The sequence below is a fragment of the Nicotiana tabacum genome, chromosome 20 (genome assembly GCF_000715075.1).
Source record: "Nicotiana tabacum cultivar K326 chromosome 20, ASM71507v2, whole genome shotgun sequence".
Classification (NCBI taxonomy): domain Eukaryota; kingdom Viridiplantae; phylum Streptophyta; class Magnoliopsida; order Solanales; family Solanaceae; genus Nicotiana; species Nicotiana tabacum.
Window position 1 is genome coordinate 12,737,872 of NC_134099.1, and position 16,860 is coordinate 12,754,731.

Genomic DNA, 16,860 nt, shown 5'->3' on the forward strand with positions numbered 1-16,860 from the left:
CATATCATCAACATACAACAGTAAATAAATCATTGAGTTACCAGACATCTTCTTGTGATACACACAACTATCAAATGCACTCCTTGAGAATTCATGTGTAGTCATGAATGCATCAAACCTCTTGTACCACTGTCTAGGGGATTGCTTCAAACCATACAAAGACTTCTTTAGTTGGCATACGTGATCTTCTTTTCCCTCAGCTAGGAAACCTTCAGGTTGATCCATATAGATTGTCTCTTCTAGATCACCGTGTAAGAAAGCAGTTTTGACATCAAGCTGTTGAAGCTCCAAGTCAAATTGTGCAACCAATGCTAGTAGCACGCGAATTGAGCTATGCTTCACGACCGGAGAGAAAATCTCATTGTAGTCAATTCCCTCCTTTTGGCTGAAACCTTTTGCAACCAATCTCGCCTTGAACCTAGCATCTTCCACTTCAGGAATTCCCTCTTTCTTTCGGTAGACCCACTTGCATCCAACTGTCCTCTTCCCCTTTTGTCTTTTCACTAAGACCCATGTCTGATTCTTGTGAAGAGACTCCATCTCTTCAGTCATGGCTAACCGCCATTGTGCGGCATCCTTGCAAGAAGTTGCTTCAATATACGAGGAGGGCTCCAGATCTTTAATCTCTTCTTGTGCAGCTACGAACGCATATGCAATCAAGTTTGCTTGATTTATAAGGCGTTCCGGTTCTCGTGTCTGCCTATTCTCCCTCCCCTTCTCAATTGTGTATGGTTCATTGACAGCAAGTTCTTCAACGCCTACATCTTCTGACTCATATTTAACCTGAGTCTCTTGATCCTTTTCCTTGGCAAGCTCAACCGGAAGCTCCACCTGCTCGTTGTTCTTGTTTCCTGAAAACTCCACGGAAACTTTACGGGGATCAAGTATAGAGGATTCATCGAAGGTGACATCTCTACTAACTATAAAAAGTTTGTACCCTTTTATTCCATCCACATACCCTACGAATATGTCCTTCTTAGCCCTTGGTTCAAGATTTCCTTCATTAACGTGATAATAAGCTGGACACCCAAATACTCGTAAGTATGAATAATTAGAGGGTTCACCTGACTATACCTCATTCGGAGTCTTAAAGTCAATTGCCGATGCTGGAGATCGATTGACAATATGAGCAGCAGTGTGAACTGCTTCAGCCCAAAATACTTTGGACATTTTGACTTGTAGGAGCATACAACGAGCCTTTTCAAGAAGAGTTCTGTTCATTCTCTCGGCAACTCCATTCTGCTGTGGGGTATGCCTGACAGTCCTATGTCTTGAGATCCCATGAACCTTGCAGAATTCATTAAACTCTTCATTGCAAAACTCCAAGCCATTGTCTGTGCGAAGATACTTGATTTTCCGCTCCATTTGATTTTCAATCAAAATCTTCCACTCTTTAAATGCTTCAAAAGCATCACTTTTTGCCTTCAAAAAATACACCCAAACCTTTCGTGAGAAATCATCAATAAAAATGAGAAGATACCTCTTTCCGCCCTTCGATGAAAGTTTAGAAGGACCCCATAAATCTGAATGGATGTAGTCTAGCACTCCTCTTGTCTTGTGTTTGCCAGTGCTGAAGCTGACCTTCTTCTGCTTCCCTAGAACGCAGTGCTCACAGAAGTCAAGCGTGCTGATCTTCTCACCTTCCAAAAGTTTACGATTGCTCAACATCTCCAGTCCACGTGCGCTCATATGACCTAGTCTCATGTGCCATAGTCTTGCCTTGTCATCATTAGATAACTGCACTGTAGATATATTTGCAGAGCCAACAATGGTGCTTCCGGCCAATGTGTAAAGGCCGTTCTCCAGCTTGCCTTTCAGCATGACTAAAGAACCTTTAGTCACCTTCATAGTTCCTGTTTCGCTCATGTACCTGTAGCCTTGTTCATCCAGAGTACCCAAGGAGATCAAATTCTTCTTCAGATCAGGAACATGACGGACTTGTGTAATAGTCCTCACGATTCCATCATGGTAGCGAACCCGAACTGAGCCAATGCCAACTATTGCACAAGTTGCATTATTGCCCATTACTACGGTTCCTCCACTTTTCTCGTAGCTGCTAAACCAGTCTTTTCGGAACGTCATATGCAGAGTACAAGCAGAGTCTAACACCCATTTGTTTTCATAACTACTATTATTATTACACGATGTTGTTAGTACATAATCATTATCAAAATTATGTACCTGTTCAACTGTAGATGCACTCGCCTTTTCCTTGGACTTTGACATTGGGCAATCTCGTTCAAAGTGCCCCTTCTTGCCACAACCCCAACACTCTGTATTCTTCTTGTTCACACGAGACTTTGATCTGTGCTTTGATTTGGTCTTTCCCTGTTGGCTAGTCCGGCCTCTTACAAAGAGGCCACTTGCCTGGTCATCTCTATCTCTTTCAATGTGCCTCCGCACATCACTAGAGTTAAGTGTCTGCCGCACTTGCTCAAGCTTGATAGGCTCCTTGCTATACATCATTGAATTCTCAATATCACGATATCCTGAAGTCAATGAAAATAGCAAAGCACATGCAAGCGTCTCCTCCTCCCTTTTAATTCCTGCAATCTCTAAGTCCATGACAAGTTTATTAAACGCATCTAAATGATCTTGTAACGAAGTACCTGACCCCATCTTAAATGTGTGAAGACGCCGTTGTAACAACATTCTTGTTGTCACTGATCGGTCTTGGTATAGCCCTTCTAGCTTTTCCCACAACTGTTTGGCCGTATCTTCGGTACCCGTACTCACTTCACAAAGCACGTTAGGTGCAAGAGATAGTTGGATTGCACTCAATGCATCCCCTTCAATCTTCTCCTTGTCGGGAGCTGATATATCCGTAGGATACTTTCCGTCAATAGCATGGATTGAACCTTCCCTCCGCAGTAACGCCATCATCTGGATCTTCCAGATATTGAAGTTGTTGCGTCCATTGAATCTATCAATTTCAAACTTCATGGAACTCATATTTGCTTGTTCTTTCTCCTTGGATCGTTAAAGAATCCTGTCGCTCTGATACCAATTGTTAGCGGAAACGTAAAAGAAAGAACACAAGATTTAACGTGGTTCGGATCAAAATAATCCTACGTTCACCAGAGAACAATTGCCCTTTTTAATATTAACAAAGGAAGGAGAGATTTCCCAATTACACTTAAGAGAATTTCTCTCTTAACTCTCTACTCACTACAATGTATTGTATTATTTTGGGATGATTTCTACAAGTGAAGGAGTGCATCTATTTATAGAGGTAGAGACCTCCTCTTGATGTCATTGGTGACATCAAACTACTTCCTCTTGATGTCATGGGTGACATCAAAGAAGAAAGCTTCCTCCTAGCATCCACACCAACTCTTTCCACCAACTCTTCCAATTGGCATGCCATTGTTGACTAAACATAAACCAACATTTTCAGCATGCCATTGTTGACTAAACATAAACCAACATTTTCAAGATGGTTATAAAATAACAATTACACCCCAGTTCCAAACAAGTTGAGATGGTTATAAAAAAGGGCAGCCCGGTGCATTAAGCTCTCCCTATGCGCAAGGTACAGGAAAGGCTGGATTACAAGGATCTATTGCACGCAGCCTTACTTTGCATTTTTGCAAGAAGATGTTTTCACGGCTCGAACTTATGACCTCCTGGTCGCATGGTTATACCAAAAAAAAGTAAATTTATCCAGTTTAGCTAATGTAGGATAGATGGAACGTATTCTACCAGATTTAGCTACCTCTAATTCTAGGTAATGTAGGATAGATGACTTATATTGTTATCATTGCTAAAATGTTAAGAGATTTTTGGAAAATAATACAACATGGAAGAAAAAAACAGCTGTTTTGAGCAAGGAAACGTGGATACTTTGCTTAACTAGCCTCAATAATAAAATTTCGTCAGTAAAATTATGAAGTCGTCATCATTTTCGTATTAGTCTTTATTTTTTGTTTGTTTAATTTGATTTTTTTTTTTGGTTTCTACTATACACATGTTAACTCAAGTGGTACAAATATTCCATATAAAATTAAAAAAGGTTCCAACTATGCCCATGTACCATCTCAAATTGTTCAACTTTGTCATCAGTTTAAACTTTTAGTTTATTCATACTTTTACATTATCAAATTGTCTCATATCTGACCTTGTAATTGCCCATTAATGTAGAAATTATATCTAAATGAATCCCTTAACTTTTAATTAGGGTAAAAGTTACCCTCCAAGTTCCAAAAGGAAACTTTTACCTTACGGTGAGAATAAGAGCTTGTTTGGACATAAGAAATTTTTCCTTTTTTTTTTTCCAAAAAAATTTCACTTTTTTCGAAATCAACATTTGTTCATAAAATTTTCAATTTTCACTTGAAGATGCATTTTGGTAATTTTCGAAAATTTGAAAAACTCCAAAAAGCTATTTTCCAAAATTTTCATTCAAATCACTCACAAAATTTCACAAACAACCCAAAATTATATTCATGTTCAAATACAACTCTAAATTTCAAATACCTTTTTCACTTTAAAAAATTGTTCACCCTATTTTAAAATTTTACAATTCTTATATCCAAACGCGCACTAAATATTACGCCAAAAGTGACAAAAAGACAAATTTGCTCAATTTGAACTAGTACACGAACAAATTTGCCCCCTTTTCCTGAAATTGCTCAGGTTACACAATTGTTCTCAACTTTCAGAAAAAGCATGAAAAAAAGAAAAAAGAAAAGAAAATGTCAAAACTAAAATTCCTAATTAAAAATAAAACAAAAGTTAAAAGAGGAAAAATGGTAAAAAAAAATAAAAATAAGACCGGCATTCTGACTCAACCTTGAATGTTCTGCAAGAAACATCTTCTTCTTCTTCCTCTCCAACTTTTTTCCGGCGGAATCGACTTGTGTAAGTTCCTTATTCTCTCTTGTGCTCTCTCACTATACAAATACCCTAATCCCTTTTTTTCCAATTAAATTGTGTTCCAAACTTGCAAATTACAATTATTTTATATAAAGAAAGCCTCAATTTCAAATTTGCATAGTCAATTTTGTCCCTTTTTTACAAGATTAAACGTACTTATTTGATTTCACCGTGATTTCCTGAAAAAAGGGTTAATAGATTTAGTATCTGTCTTTACATTTTGAGTTTCATTTAGTACTTTGGAAGAGACGGATCCAACACACACACCCTTTTTTTTTGCGTATATATACAAAGTTCGAGCTGAAAGCAGTGGGTTCAGTTGAATGACTTAGCTCCACCTCTTTACTTGAGGCGAAAGCGAAAAAAAATAAAGTTATTTGCTGAACTAGAAAGGAGATTTTTTCATACAGTTTTTTTTTTTTTTTTTTTTTTGTGAATGGTGCTTGTAAATATGCCAAATGTAGCTGCTCTTCATCTTTTTTAAACACACAATCGCTTTGAGACAACGGCAGAGCTAACTTATGCCAATGGGGTTCAATTGAATCCCCTTCTGGGAAAATTGTAGGGATTTTTACACAAATAAGCGTCCAGATTCAATATTAACTTTTTCTAGCCGGTATACATAGATTATACATGAATTATACATATTCTGGCTATTTTTAGTGTAAGAGATTAGGTGGGCGGCTATTTGGATTAATTCTTCAAAATTTGTATTGTGTAACTAGGGGAATAAATTTTTAGGAATATATATAAACAGTTGAATCTCCTTGACATAAGGAAAGACTCTATTTTTTATGCAAAGGGGATTCAAAAATTGCTTCAGGTAATAGGTTTAAATCCTAAGCGTGATATTTTAGTATATTTTTGAATCCCTTTGTTGGAATTTCTGGCTCCGCCGCTGCTTTGAGACTTTTGTCAACTAGGTGTTTGGGATGGATGATGGCTAACAATTTATATGTGTTCTTGTTGTTGTTGCTGTGAATGAAAGAATTATCTTTGTTTCTTTCGAGAAAATGCAACCATTTTATTATCCAGACCACTAATTTCAAGGTCTGGTGTTTGAATCCAGACCAGTTAACTATGGTTTTACCTAAATTCTATTCACTCCCTCGACATTGGCCCTTGACTCTTGAGTTAAAGTTACTATGTTAGATAATTTCTATTTAATATCTGTAACAACAAATAATCCTTTTGTCTACCAAGAACACTAGTTATACGAGAACCCTTATGAGGATTACAAAGTAGAGGAGTAATGCACAAATAACAGAAGCAGTTTTACCCTTTCATTTTCGGTGAAGGTTCACCCTTCTGTTTTCTCCTATCCTAAATAACAAGGAGTTTCACATTTTATGAGTATGACCCTGTTGATTTATGGGGTACTCTCTGTTATCTGATTAAAAAAATACATTCTTCTCAAAAAGGACAAAAATCTTAGCAAGTTTATTTTGGTTGTATGAGCTAGTCACTGCTTATGGCAATTTAAAGCAAGTGTGGATGACATGTCATTTATAGGAATGCAAAAAACTGAGTCTGGAACTTTCTTTAGTAAGGAATCCAAGTCTGGAATTAGAATCGATGATTTTATGTCTTCAGTCAACTATTCCAGTCAGTGACCATTTCTACAGAAGATTAGCTGTCTTTTGTAGAGAACTGGAGTATCTTTTCCTGTAGGTTCTCTCTTTCTGGTGTAGTGCTTGAATACTGTTTTGTTCCCACATCTTTTAGATATCCAATAACTTTTCTATTCAAGCCAGTGACCAATTTGCATAAAATCTGGAAGTCTGCTGCTTTCCTTTTTCCGGTTCTCTTTTCTTCTTTTTCTATATCTTCTGCTGGATGTTGACGAACGAAAATAATTTTGTGGTTGTAGCTCATCTAAGTTGAGGTTAGTGCTTGAGGAATCTTCTTGAACATATTCTTGGGTTAAGTTGAGTTTGAAAATAAGCTTTAATGCAGCTGTTTCACCCTAAAATAGGGGAAACTGAGCCAAAACATTGTCATTTTTTTGCTCACGTTGGTTGCATTCTTCATGCTAGTTTTATTTAGCTTCCTGTCAAGTTTACACTTGCCATGGAGCTGTTTATCTTTTCCTTTTCTTATGTCATGCTGATTCAGGAGAAGAGCCTTGGCGTAACAGGTAAAGTTGCCTCTATGTGACTGGGAGGTCACAGGTTCGAGCTGTGGAAATAGCCTCTTGCAGAAATGCAGGGTAAGGCTGTGTACAATAGACCCTTGTGGTCTGCCCCTTACCTGGACCCCACGCATAGAGGGAGCTTAGTGCACCGGTTGCCCTTTATGTCATGCTGATTCAGTTTTTGGTCTCATAAAACTGTTTCTTTTTACTTTTCATTTTCATATTATTGTTTTGTTATTTTTTCTTCTCTGTCTTCACTTATTCGTTTTTTTCCTTCCGGAAAGGTGTTTTTTTTCTTATGGAAGTACTTTAGAATCATATGCTAGTAAGAAGTACTTGATTATCCAAACACATTCTTTAAAATTGTCGACCTCATGTTGCCAATCAATCAGTTGGGACTCCTCTTGACATTAGGAAAGTTGATTGCCACTGATCATGTGTTATTTAAGATGGACAAATATTTGTAGAGTTTTCTTTCTTGGGTTATTTTCTCCACTAATTATCGTAGTCATTAAGCTACTCCCCAGTCTAGTCCATGTGGGCCAGCTAGCCTCCTCTTTTTAAATACAATTATTGCGGAGTAGTAATTTGGATGAGGGCATCTACAAACCATAGTATTGAAGTGAATCTCCGCAGCTTGTTAAGTAACCAGGTCTTGTTCTTTCTTCCAGAATGTGGTCTTGTTCGATTCTTTCTTTTTTATCTTTTCTTCAAGTTCATATTTTCAATGGTGTTGGCGAACGAGATAATAAAGATGGCTGGATACTATAAGCAACTCATTTGGAGAGATGTCATTGATCACCTCAAAATTTGGAAATCAATCCGAGTTAGAATACATGATAGCATTGCTAACATACCTCCTAAAACTGAGATTTGGATTGTCTTGCCAATTTGGCGATCTCCAATTGTAGTTGTGTTATGATCTCGATTGTTTGTGCTTGGTCTTTCAATTTTTTACACTGACCTTATGTCGTAGAGCTTTGTGGCAATTACTCTCTAGCTTTTGCCCTTCTTGCTATAAGAACCTACGCTTGATAGATGGCCTCGCTTCATTTGTTGATCTCCAAATTTTGTCGAAAGGCTATGTTCTTAAGCTCTTTGACTTGGTGATGTGCTTTGGCAATTGAATTTATTTATAGCCTATCAATCATGGGATATGTGTCCATAAGTGACAAATACATATTTTGTTGAATATTTGCAGGTGAGAGCTTGACCAAAGAGAGATGGAAGACGTACTAACAGAAATCCCTCCACCTTCAAGGTTCTTTTTGGAAGATCTGAACAACTTTTGTCCTCCGTCTCCTCCTCTTCCCTCTCCATTCCTGTTGTTTGCAACTCCTAAACCGGAGAAATTTTCTCGCCCTTCTCTCCTCATCATTGCCCTGTCTTCACCATCACTTCAAGTTTTACATCATGTGTCCTCCAAAACCCTTGTCGGAACTCTTATCCTTCCTGAAATCCCATTCTCTGGCAATTCAGTCGAGCCCTCTCTTAAAGATAAATCGTGCAATATATATGCCCTGAATGAAGCTGATAACTTGATTATGATTGTGTCCGTACAATATCCAGTTACTGCAGAGAGATCTCATACAGTGGCAAAGCTACTGATTGGAGAACAGATTATTCCAGAAAAGGTCTTAATCCTGGACTCCATTCGTAGTAATAACTTTCGAGGAAAACTTTCACCTGATGAAGCGTTTGCATTTAAGCTGGAATCATCTGCAGAGAGAAAAGCAAAGGCTGATGGACATCAAGATTCACCACTGGTAAAATGCGCAGACTATCTTCCATCAGGAAGTGTTGTCGATGGCTTGGCGGCTGCTTTATTGAGCCGATGTCAGTTGAAGAAGATCAGAGGAACCCTGTGTGTTTCATGGCCTGAAGCTGGTATTTCAGTTATATCACTTGTTATATCTCTACTGCTCAAGGATGTCCTGTCCGGCGTGAATCATATTAACGTTGGGGATCTTGAGGAGGAATTCCTAAAATTAGGTAGGAACAAGGATTTCCTTCTTGATTCTGAACTCTATACATGATATGATGTCTTTGATTTAAAACAAATGGAACCTTGTTCCTTCTTTTTGTTAGATTTCGATGTAGTTTGAACAAAGCAATATTTTCATCAGTTCCTGGATTACCAACTTGAACATGGTTCACCATGTCAAATTAATTTCATGTTTTACAGCTTTTAGAGAGTGATTTTCTAGGTGTTACAGTCAGACTTATCTATAACAGCATCTCTATATAACAACACTTCACTATAAAAGTCAAGTTTTTTCCTGAACCAATTTTCATGGTATGTTATAATATATGTTTTGTATAACAACACTTTTTTATAACATCCAAAAATATTCGGAACAAACGAGGTTATAGGGAGGTTTGACTGTAGGATTGTTTCCATTTAGTTCATAGACTTGGATGCTCAGATTATGGAACTTTATAAACTTAGATATTTTAATATATATTTTCAACATATCTTTTACTTTGGCTTGATTAAACTTTCAATATATGTTTTTTGTTTTTAACCATTGGTATCCGGAATTCACTAGTTCGACTAAGCTGGAATCATGGTGCTCAAGAATGTTTTTATTCTTAGGGTTTGAACCAAATAACGAGGAACATGGAAGATGTGAGAGAAGATAGAAAAAGATCCAAGAAAAATCAAATCTTGTATAAAACGATTAACCGAGAGAAAATGCTGGTGAAACACTTATGCTGGTAATGTTTATGTAACCTTTTCTTTTATTACGACAATGTTCAGTTCAGATTGTGCATACTTAAGCTATTTCATCAGTACCAGATAACTCTATTTATCAAGACTAAAGAATTTTTTTTCCTTCAAAATATGCAATTTTGGCTTAACAATTTTAGTGGCATGGCTTTTTAATAAAAATGAAAAGAAAATTATAGAAGAGATAAAAGCATAACGGAAGAACAAATGGAATCCGTTGTTGGACATGCTATAAGTCACGCATACCAAATGCGATTTATAAGTCTGATGTGTCATGACTCATAAGTCGCATTTGCATAATGCAATTTATTAGTCGCATTTCCCAAAAATGATTTATGAATTGCATTTATGGAATGCGATTTATATTTGCAAATAAACACCCCTAATTTTTTTTATTTTCGATCTTCGTTGTGACCATTATTTGTTACATGTAATTTTTTTTCTTCAAAATTGTAGCTCTTCATTTACATTCTGTAATATAGAATGACAAGAAGTTTCTCCCATACATGTAATGAGTTATTTTTCAATTTAGTAAAGCACATATTTACGGGAGAAATTCAAAAATAGCCAGATTTATAACTGGTCGTTCAAAAATAGCCCAGTTTTAAAAGTAATCGAAATTTAGTCACTTTTCATGTAAAGATAAATCTGAGCGAAAACACTATTCAAAACCCGGATAATACGCCAGTATATTATGCTGGAGTTCTAGCATAAGTATACTTGAACTCTAGCATATTATACTGGAGTTCCAGGATAAGTATGCTGGAACTCCAGCATAATATGATGGAGTTCCAGCATAAGTACACTAGAACTCCAGCATAATATACTGGAGTTCCAGTAAGTATACCGGTCCAACATAATATACTGGAGTTTGGAGCACCAGTGCTCCAGTCTCCAGTATATTATACTGGAGCCAGCAAAGTATACTGGTCCAACATAATATGCTGGAGTTCATACACAGGTGCACCGAGCTCCAGTATATTATGCTGGACCGGTCTCTGTTGCAGCAAAATAATGACTATTTTTCATTGACTTGGTAAACGTTGACTATTTTTGAATGACCAGTCCGAAAATTGGCTATACCGTGCTATTTTTACCATATTTACTAATGACTTAAACAAATTCAACTAATAAAACACTGTTGACTAGATACATGTATTTGTAAATTCCTACATTTATCAAAGAATATTAGTGAATTTCTATATTTCTAAAAATTCATTGATTATAAGGGTTAACCATCAAGAAAAATTTATATTTTTAATTAGGGATTCTCTACCGGAGAATATAAATGAAGAGTAAAATTTGACAAAGAAAAATTTATATAATCGCTGTCACGCTTTGCGACTTATTAATAGCGTTTGAGGATGCGACTTATGAATCGCTTGTGTTGTCCGTATAAGGAGGTCCAATCTGTAAATATCCCAAACCAGAGGATCAACAAGCAAATTCCATACTCTTTAAAAATTTGCAAAACCCAGCAAAAGTATACCTCAGTACTATTTCACTTCCAAAACCCTCCCACCAAAAACACAAAGCAGAAGCAACAATGGAGGGCGTCTCGTACCAGAGATTCCCAAGGATCAAAATCCGTGAAGTTAAAGACGACTACATGAAATTCGAGCTGCGCGACACCGACGCCAGCATAGCCAACGCGCTTCGGCGCGTGATGATAGCAGAAGTCCCAACTATCGCCATTGACCTCGTTGAAATCGAGGTCAATTCCTCGGTCCTCAACGACGAGTTCATATCTCATCGTCTGGGTCTCATCCCGCTCACTAGCGAGCGCGCAATGAGCATGCGTTTCTCCCGTGACTGTGACGCGTGTGACGGTGACGGACAGTGCGAGTATTGTTCCGTTGAGTTTTACCTCCGTGTCAAGTGCCTTAGTGACCAGACGCTCGATGTTACTAGCAAAGATTTGTTGAGTTCGGATCATACTGTTGTTCCTGTCGATTATTCCGATGCTTCCTCCGGTTTTGATAATTCTACCAATAAGTGAGTTTTTTCCTTTCTTTGCTGGTTTATGGACTCTAACTAGTTTGGAACTGAAGCATTATTGCTGTTCTTCTTGTAAATAAGCCTACTTAAAATATGGGATATGTAATGTTGAAAAGAAGACAGCTTATCTGCTACAACAGGTAACTATGACCAGATGGTGTAGAAATTCCTTATACTGACATTGTATATAACTTAAACTCTGATACAATTTAGGTGCTTTATATAGCGTTTAAGTTTTTATGGACTGACGGTGTACAAAAAGTTGACACAACTAGGTCGCTTGATAGGTAATTACAGGTCAATTTCTTGATAAACATTAATTGGTAATTTATAAAAAAATGGTTAATCTGTTATCACAGGTTAAAGTTCGGTGTAAGTGTAAAAAAATCTTTAATAGTGTCAAAGTACATAACTTGTATCTTTTCTTTGTACGTATAGGCATTAAGCTTCTCGAGCTATGATAAATCTTCGAATAAGTTAGTATTTTCTTGCACACTTAGCCTACTCTAAGTAGTTTAGGTTGACACATTTTTGTTGTTGCTATTGTTGGTGTTATTGTGTCGAAATTTTTTATTCGTTTGTATTTAACCTTAAACCAGGTAGAGAGGTTTTTAAGTTTATTTTTCCAGAAATTGGGAAATCATATACGGTACTTGTCAAAGTAGGGTCGAGATGCTTTCGAATGCATAAATCTTTGGTTGCATAAGATGTAGCGCTTTCTTTGAGTAATTCGATGGTGAAAAATTATAGGAGTATTTAAGTTGGGACAGAGGGGGTAGTAAAGTTGCCATTTTTGGATTTGGGATGAGTGATTTGTTGATTTTTTTGGTGTCTTTGAATATATGGGTATTTTTTATCTCCATAGCTTCCAACAAGGAATTACATCATTCTGCTGTGGGATAGTTCTTTTCAGAGGTCATCTTTTTTGATAGAGATTGCAGACTGATGTTAGTGTTTTTGAGAAATTAAGTGCAGTCCAGTTTGGCTGAAGGATTACAAAAAAGGGTGACTTGATTCTTGTTTCCAGTTGGTGAATCTGTTTTTTGGGCAGATGCACATTAGGTGCCTTTGATATGTCTTATGTCTATGGACTGCAGAAGATTATCCTATAATTTAGTTGAATTATCATCTTGTGCATTTTCATAATAAAATGATCAGATATCAATCAAGCTCCTGATGAACTTAGTAAATAGTGTCACTTTTCTCGAAAGGATAATAGTTTTGAAGGTAGTGTTAATTAGAGCGTGCCACATGAAGAAGGATAGTAGTTTATCTTACTCAAACGTTTTTCTGTTCATTGATATTATGAGGAAATAATGTTCTTTCTAATATGCTTATTTTGGAGATTTATGGTGCTGAAGGTCTTGGTTTGTACGTGCTTACTATCCAGATAGGCTATTTACCGTCTTGCTTTCTTTTATGCAGGGGAATCATAATTGTGAAACTACGACGTGGGCAGGAGTTAAGGTTAAGAGCAATAGCACGGAAAGGAATTGCTAAAGATCATGCGAAATGGTCTCCTGCAGCAACTGTGACTTTCATGTATGAACCAGATATCTACATCAATGAGGACATGATGGAGACCTTGACTCTCGAGGAGAAAAGAGAATTAGTAGACAGTAGTCCCACAAAAGTCTTTGGCATTGATCCTGAAAACAAGGTTGGTTGAACTTCGTACTTTATATGTTTTATTGCTGTAAAATGCCATACTGTTATGTCTAAACTTTTTCCTCTGATTTGGTGAACACTATCTGTGGTTCCTATTACCTTTTTTTCAATGGACAACATGTCATGCTTTATTTGGTGAGGAACATGAATGAACACTCCCTCTGCCCCCGTTAACCTGAGGCCTAAGCTTATATCAAGATCTTTTATCATGCTCGGCTTCTGTTGTTGTTGCGCTCTTACCAAGAAAAGGCACTGTAAGTGCAGGAAAAGAATTCCTCTTTTCAGGAAATATTGAACACTTTCAGACGAAAAGAGAAAACACAAGTAGAAAGTTAATTTGGAATAGAGGGAGTACTTGAGTTTACTCGGCTGATACAGCTGTCCTTGATTGCTTGTGTGTATAAAATATGAGTAAGCTCCTCATATATGGTATAAATAACTGTGGAGCATGAACTGTTTTTGCATATTACCATTTTGTTTACTATTTCTTCTGATTGGTAACAGTGGCTGTAATTAATGTATAGAGTGATCCTTTTAGTTCCTTTTTTGTGCTTTCTGGAATCTGTCATGAATTGTAGGTTTAGTAATATTTGTCACAAACAACAATTTTCTTTCAGGGGAATGTTTTAGTAAGGACTATATGAGGAGAAATTTACTATTTATGCACAACTGAACTGACTTAGGATGATGACTTTCACTGGGATGCTTGGAGCTTGTTATGGTAGAGAAAATCATAGCAAGAAACTAGGGTGGAAGTCAGCCTAAGTAGTCATATCCCATCCACCTTTCCTGAAAACTTGATTTGGTGTCGTTAGTTGTTTGGGGCTGGGGGTAATATTGGCTTTTTATTTCTAAAGTTTTGTCTGCCAATGAGGTGAACTCTGTTGTGGCTCCTATTTAGGGGTAATGATAGAGAACAGTTTAACGTGCTGGAGGATTAAAACCAATATTTCCGTATATCTGTTAGCTGTGAGTAAGCAAAACTTTTCACGTGAAGCATCATCTTTTTGCCAAATCTGAAATGGGTCTAATAGCATATTGGTTTTTTTTCACTACACTGGCTTTCTAAGAGCTTATAAGGAAAATGCACATTGACTGTAAAGAAAGTAAAAAGAGAAGGCGCATTGAATTCTATCATTTGATTGCAAAGGAGATGGAATTTCAGCATTAGGGTCCAGTGATGTTTGTATTTATTGGTCAGCAATAACTTCATCGAATTTATAAAATCTGAAGATTTAAAATGTAATCCAAGGATGTTTTGGCTAAGAAAAACTAGATTTGGAGCCTTTTCAATCCTAGACAATGCCTTCTGGAAATGGGGGATGCTATAGCTTTTCGGCACAGATATGAAGATTTTAATTCTAAGAGAAGGCACCAAATTCGAATCCGCGTTACAAGTCAAAATCATGGTTAAACATTTTGCTTCTCAACAAGAATGGTAAAAATACAGAATTAATTCGTTCTACACTTACTCAGTGGTCAGTCTACTGCACCTGGAAAATGAGGGAGATCTCAGCTTTTAACCTAGCCAGATGATAAGGAAACATGGATTAATAGGTCAAAGAAGGAGGCGACTTGAGACATCTCAAATGAGTAGCTTTTGAAGTTTATTCAGATTGTGTTGTCGTATTTCTCGTTGCTTTTGAAAGTTAGGCCTTTATTTTTTATTTTTATCTTTGCAGGTTATTGTAGTTGATGCTGAGGCATACACTTACGATGATGAGGTGCTTAAGAAATGTGAAGCCATGGGAAAACCTGGACTTATAGAGATACATGCCAAGGAAGATAGTTTTATTTTCACTGTTGAAACGACTGGCGCAGTTAAAGCTTCACAATTGGTACTCAATGCAATAGAAGTGCTGAAGCAGAAATTGGATGCAGTACGCCTTTCAGATGACACCGTGGAAGCAGATGATCAGTTTGGAGAGTTGGGTGCACATATGCGCGGAGGGTAAAACCTCATTGGTCAATTTGAACTTCCTCGCTTGTTAAAACTGTTGAAAGTGTTGATGTTTAATATATGTCTTGTAAGGACAAGAAATCCATGAACTACTTAACCCATTTTCCCTTTAGGACTTAACTGGTGATGGAAATGTAGGAGACTGGTTTTGTTTGTTGAAAGTAAATGGTTTTTCCCATCATCTTGTACTGATAAAATGTTGTTGGATATCATATCTCAATGGATCATCAATTCCCAGCTATGTATTGACCGGCTATTGACTACACATGTGCTTGCTAAGGCACGCTATGTCCGCTGAGGGGTCGTTTGGTAGGGTGTACAAGAATAGTACTAAATATAGTGTATTAGTAATGTTGAGATTATTTATGCTGGGATTATTTATTATGATAGTTTGATTTGGTGTATTAAAGGTTTTGAAAGGGCTCTTTATACATGCTTATCTATGTATTAAAAATTATGGTATTGCTAATGCTATGATTTGCTATATTTAAGAGTAATACTGAATAGGGTATATAATTGTTATTTGTATTAGTTATACACTAGAGAATTTGCCCGGTTTAATAAATTATGTTGGATTTAACAATTTTTTTTTATAAATTCAATCCAAATAGAAATAAATTTTTTTTATTGATAAACATATATGGAATATTTCTACATATTGATCAAGGCACAAATAATTCTTATTAGAATTTGAGCTTAATTAATTGCATTTTTCATTGTCGGAATTTTGTTTGTAAAAGGGAATTTTTTTTTTAAAAAAATGTACTTTTGTGTGGTGATGTGCTTTTAATACTTGATTCTTAGTTTAATTATATATTAGATACACGAATGTATCACACATTTGTCTTCGTCCTTCCTCTAATAGTAGTATTTGATTTCTAAAATTTTTAAATTAAAAGAATATGAACTGAAAAATAAGAACTATAACAACAGTCATTACCATTGAATTGCATTCCAGTCATGTACTTTTTTGCCTATTATTTTTCCTCTAATTTTTCTTTACTGTTTTCTCTTTTTTATCTTTTCAATTCCCTGATCTTTCTACTTATTTTCGTCTCTTTTTCTACTTATTTCTACTTTATACTTTCTTTATAAATTTCTTCTTGCGTTTGAGTAACATGAATCATCAATCTAAATTTCTTACACTATCAAATGACCTTTACTTGTTGTAACATGTAATTGCTATATAAAACCATTAAAGAGGGGAAACATTTTCTTACATCATTTGATCTATATTTCGTAGTCACAATGTACACAACTCTAAATATAAAATGTTGGCCAACAAAAGATGCCACAAACCTTTTAATTAAGTAAAACGAGAAAAAATAAAATAATGTAGTAACATTTATTTGGTTTTAGAGTACTGCAAGGTGATCTCATTATAAATCCGGTACACGTCGTATTCTTTACATGATGAACAAGGAATCTTTTAGTAAAACTCAGCGAAGTAAAAATAATTTTTAGTTTATATTTTTTACTTTGCAAATAATAACA

At 36.2% G+C, this 16,860-nt stretch overlaps 2 protein-coding genes across 2 annotated transcripts; both read left to right on the top strand.

The window, feature by feature from the left end:
* The first annotated feature begins 4,723 nt into the window (after positions 1 to 4,723).
* LOC107789696 (uncharacterized) lies at positions 4,724 to 9,193 on the top strand. Its single transcript, XM_016611553.2, has 2 exons — positions 4,724 to 4,860; positions 8,211 to 9,193. The coding sequence occupies exon 2, from the start codon at positions 8,233 to 8,235 to the stop codon at positions 9,043 to 9,045; it is 813 nt and encodes a 270-aa protein (XP_016467039.2). The 5' UTR covers positions 4,724 to 4,860; positions 8,211 to 8,232; the 3' UTR covers positions 9,046 to 9,193.
* Positions 9,194 to 11,219: 2,026 nt separating this feature from the next.
* On the top strand, positions 11,220 to 15,607 carry LOC107789704 (DNA-directed RNA polymerases II, IV and V subunit 3-like). The gene is made up of 3 exons (XM_016611562.2): positions 11,220 to 11,735; positions 13,164 to 13,398; positions 15,089 to 15,607. The coding sequence occupies exons 1-3, from the start codon at positions 11,287 to 11,289 to the stop codon at positions 15,359 to 15,361; spliced, it is 957 nt and encodes a 318-aa protein (XP_016467048.1). The 5' UTR covers positions 11,220 to 11,286; the 3' UTR covers positions 15,362 to 15,607.
* The last annotated feature ends 1,253 nt before the right edge of the window (positions 15,608 to 16,860 follow it).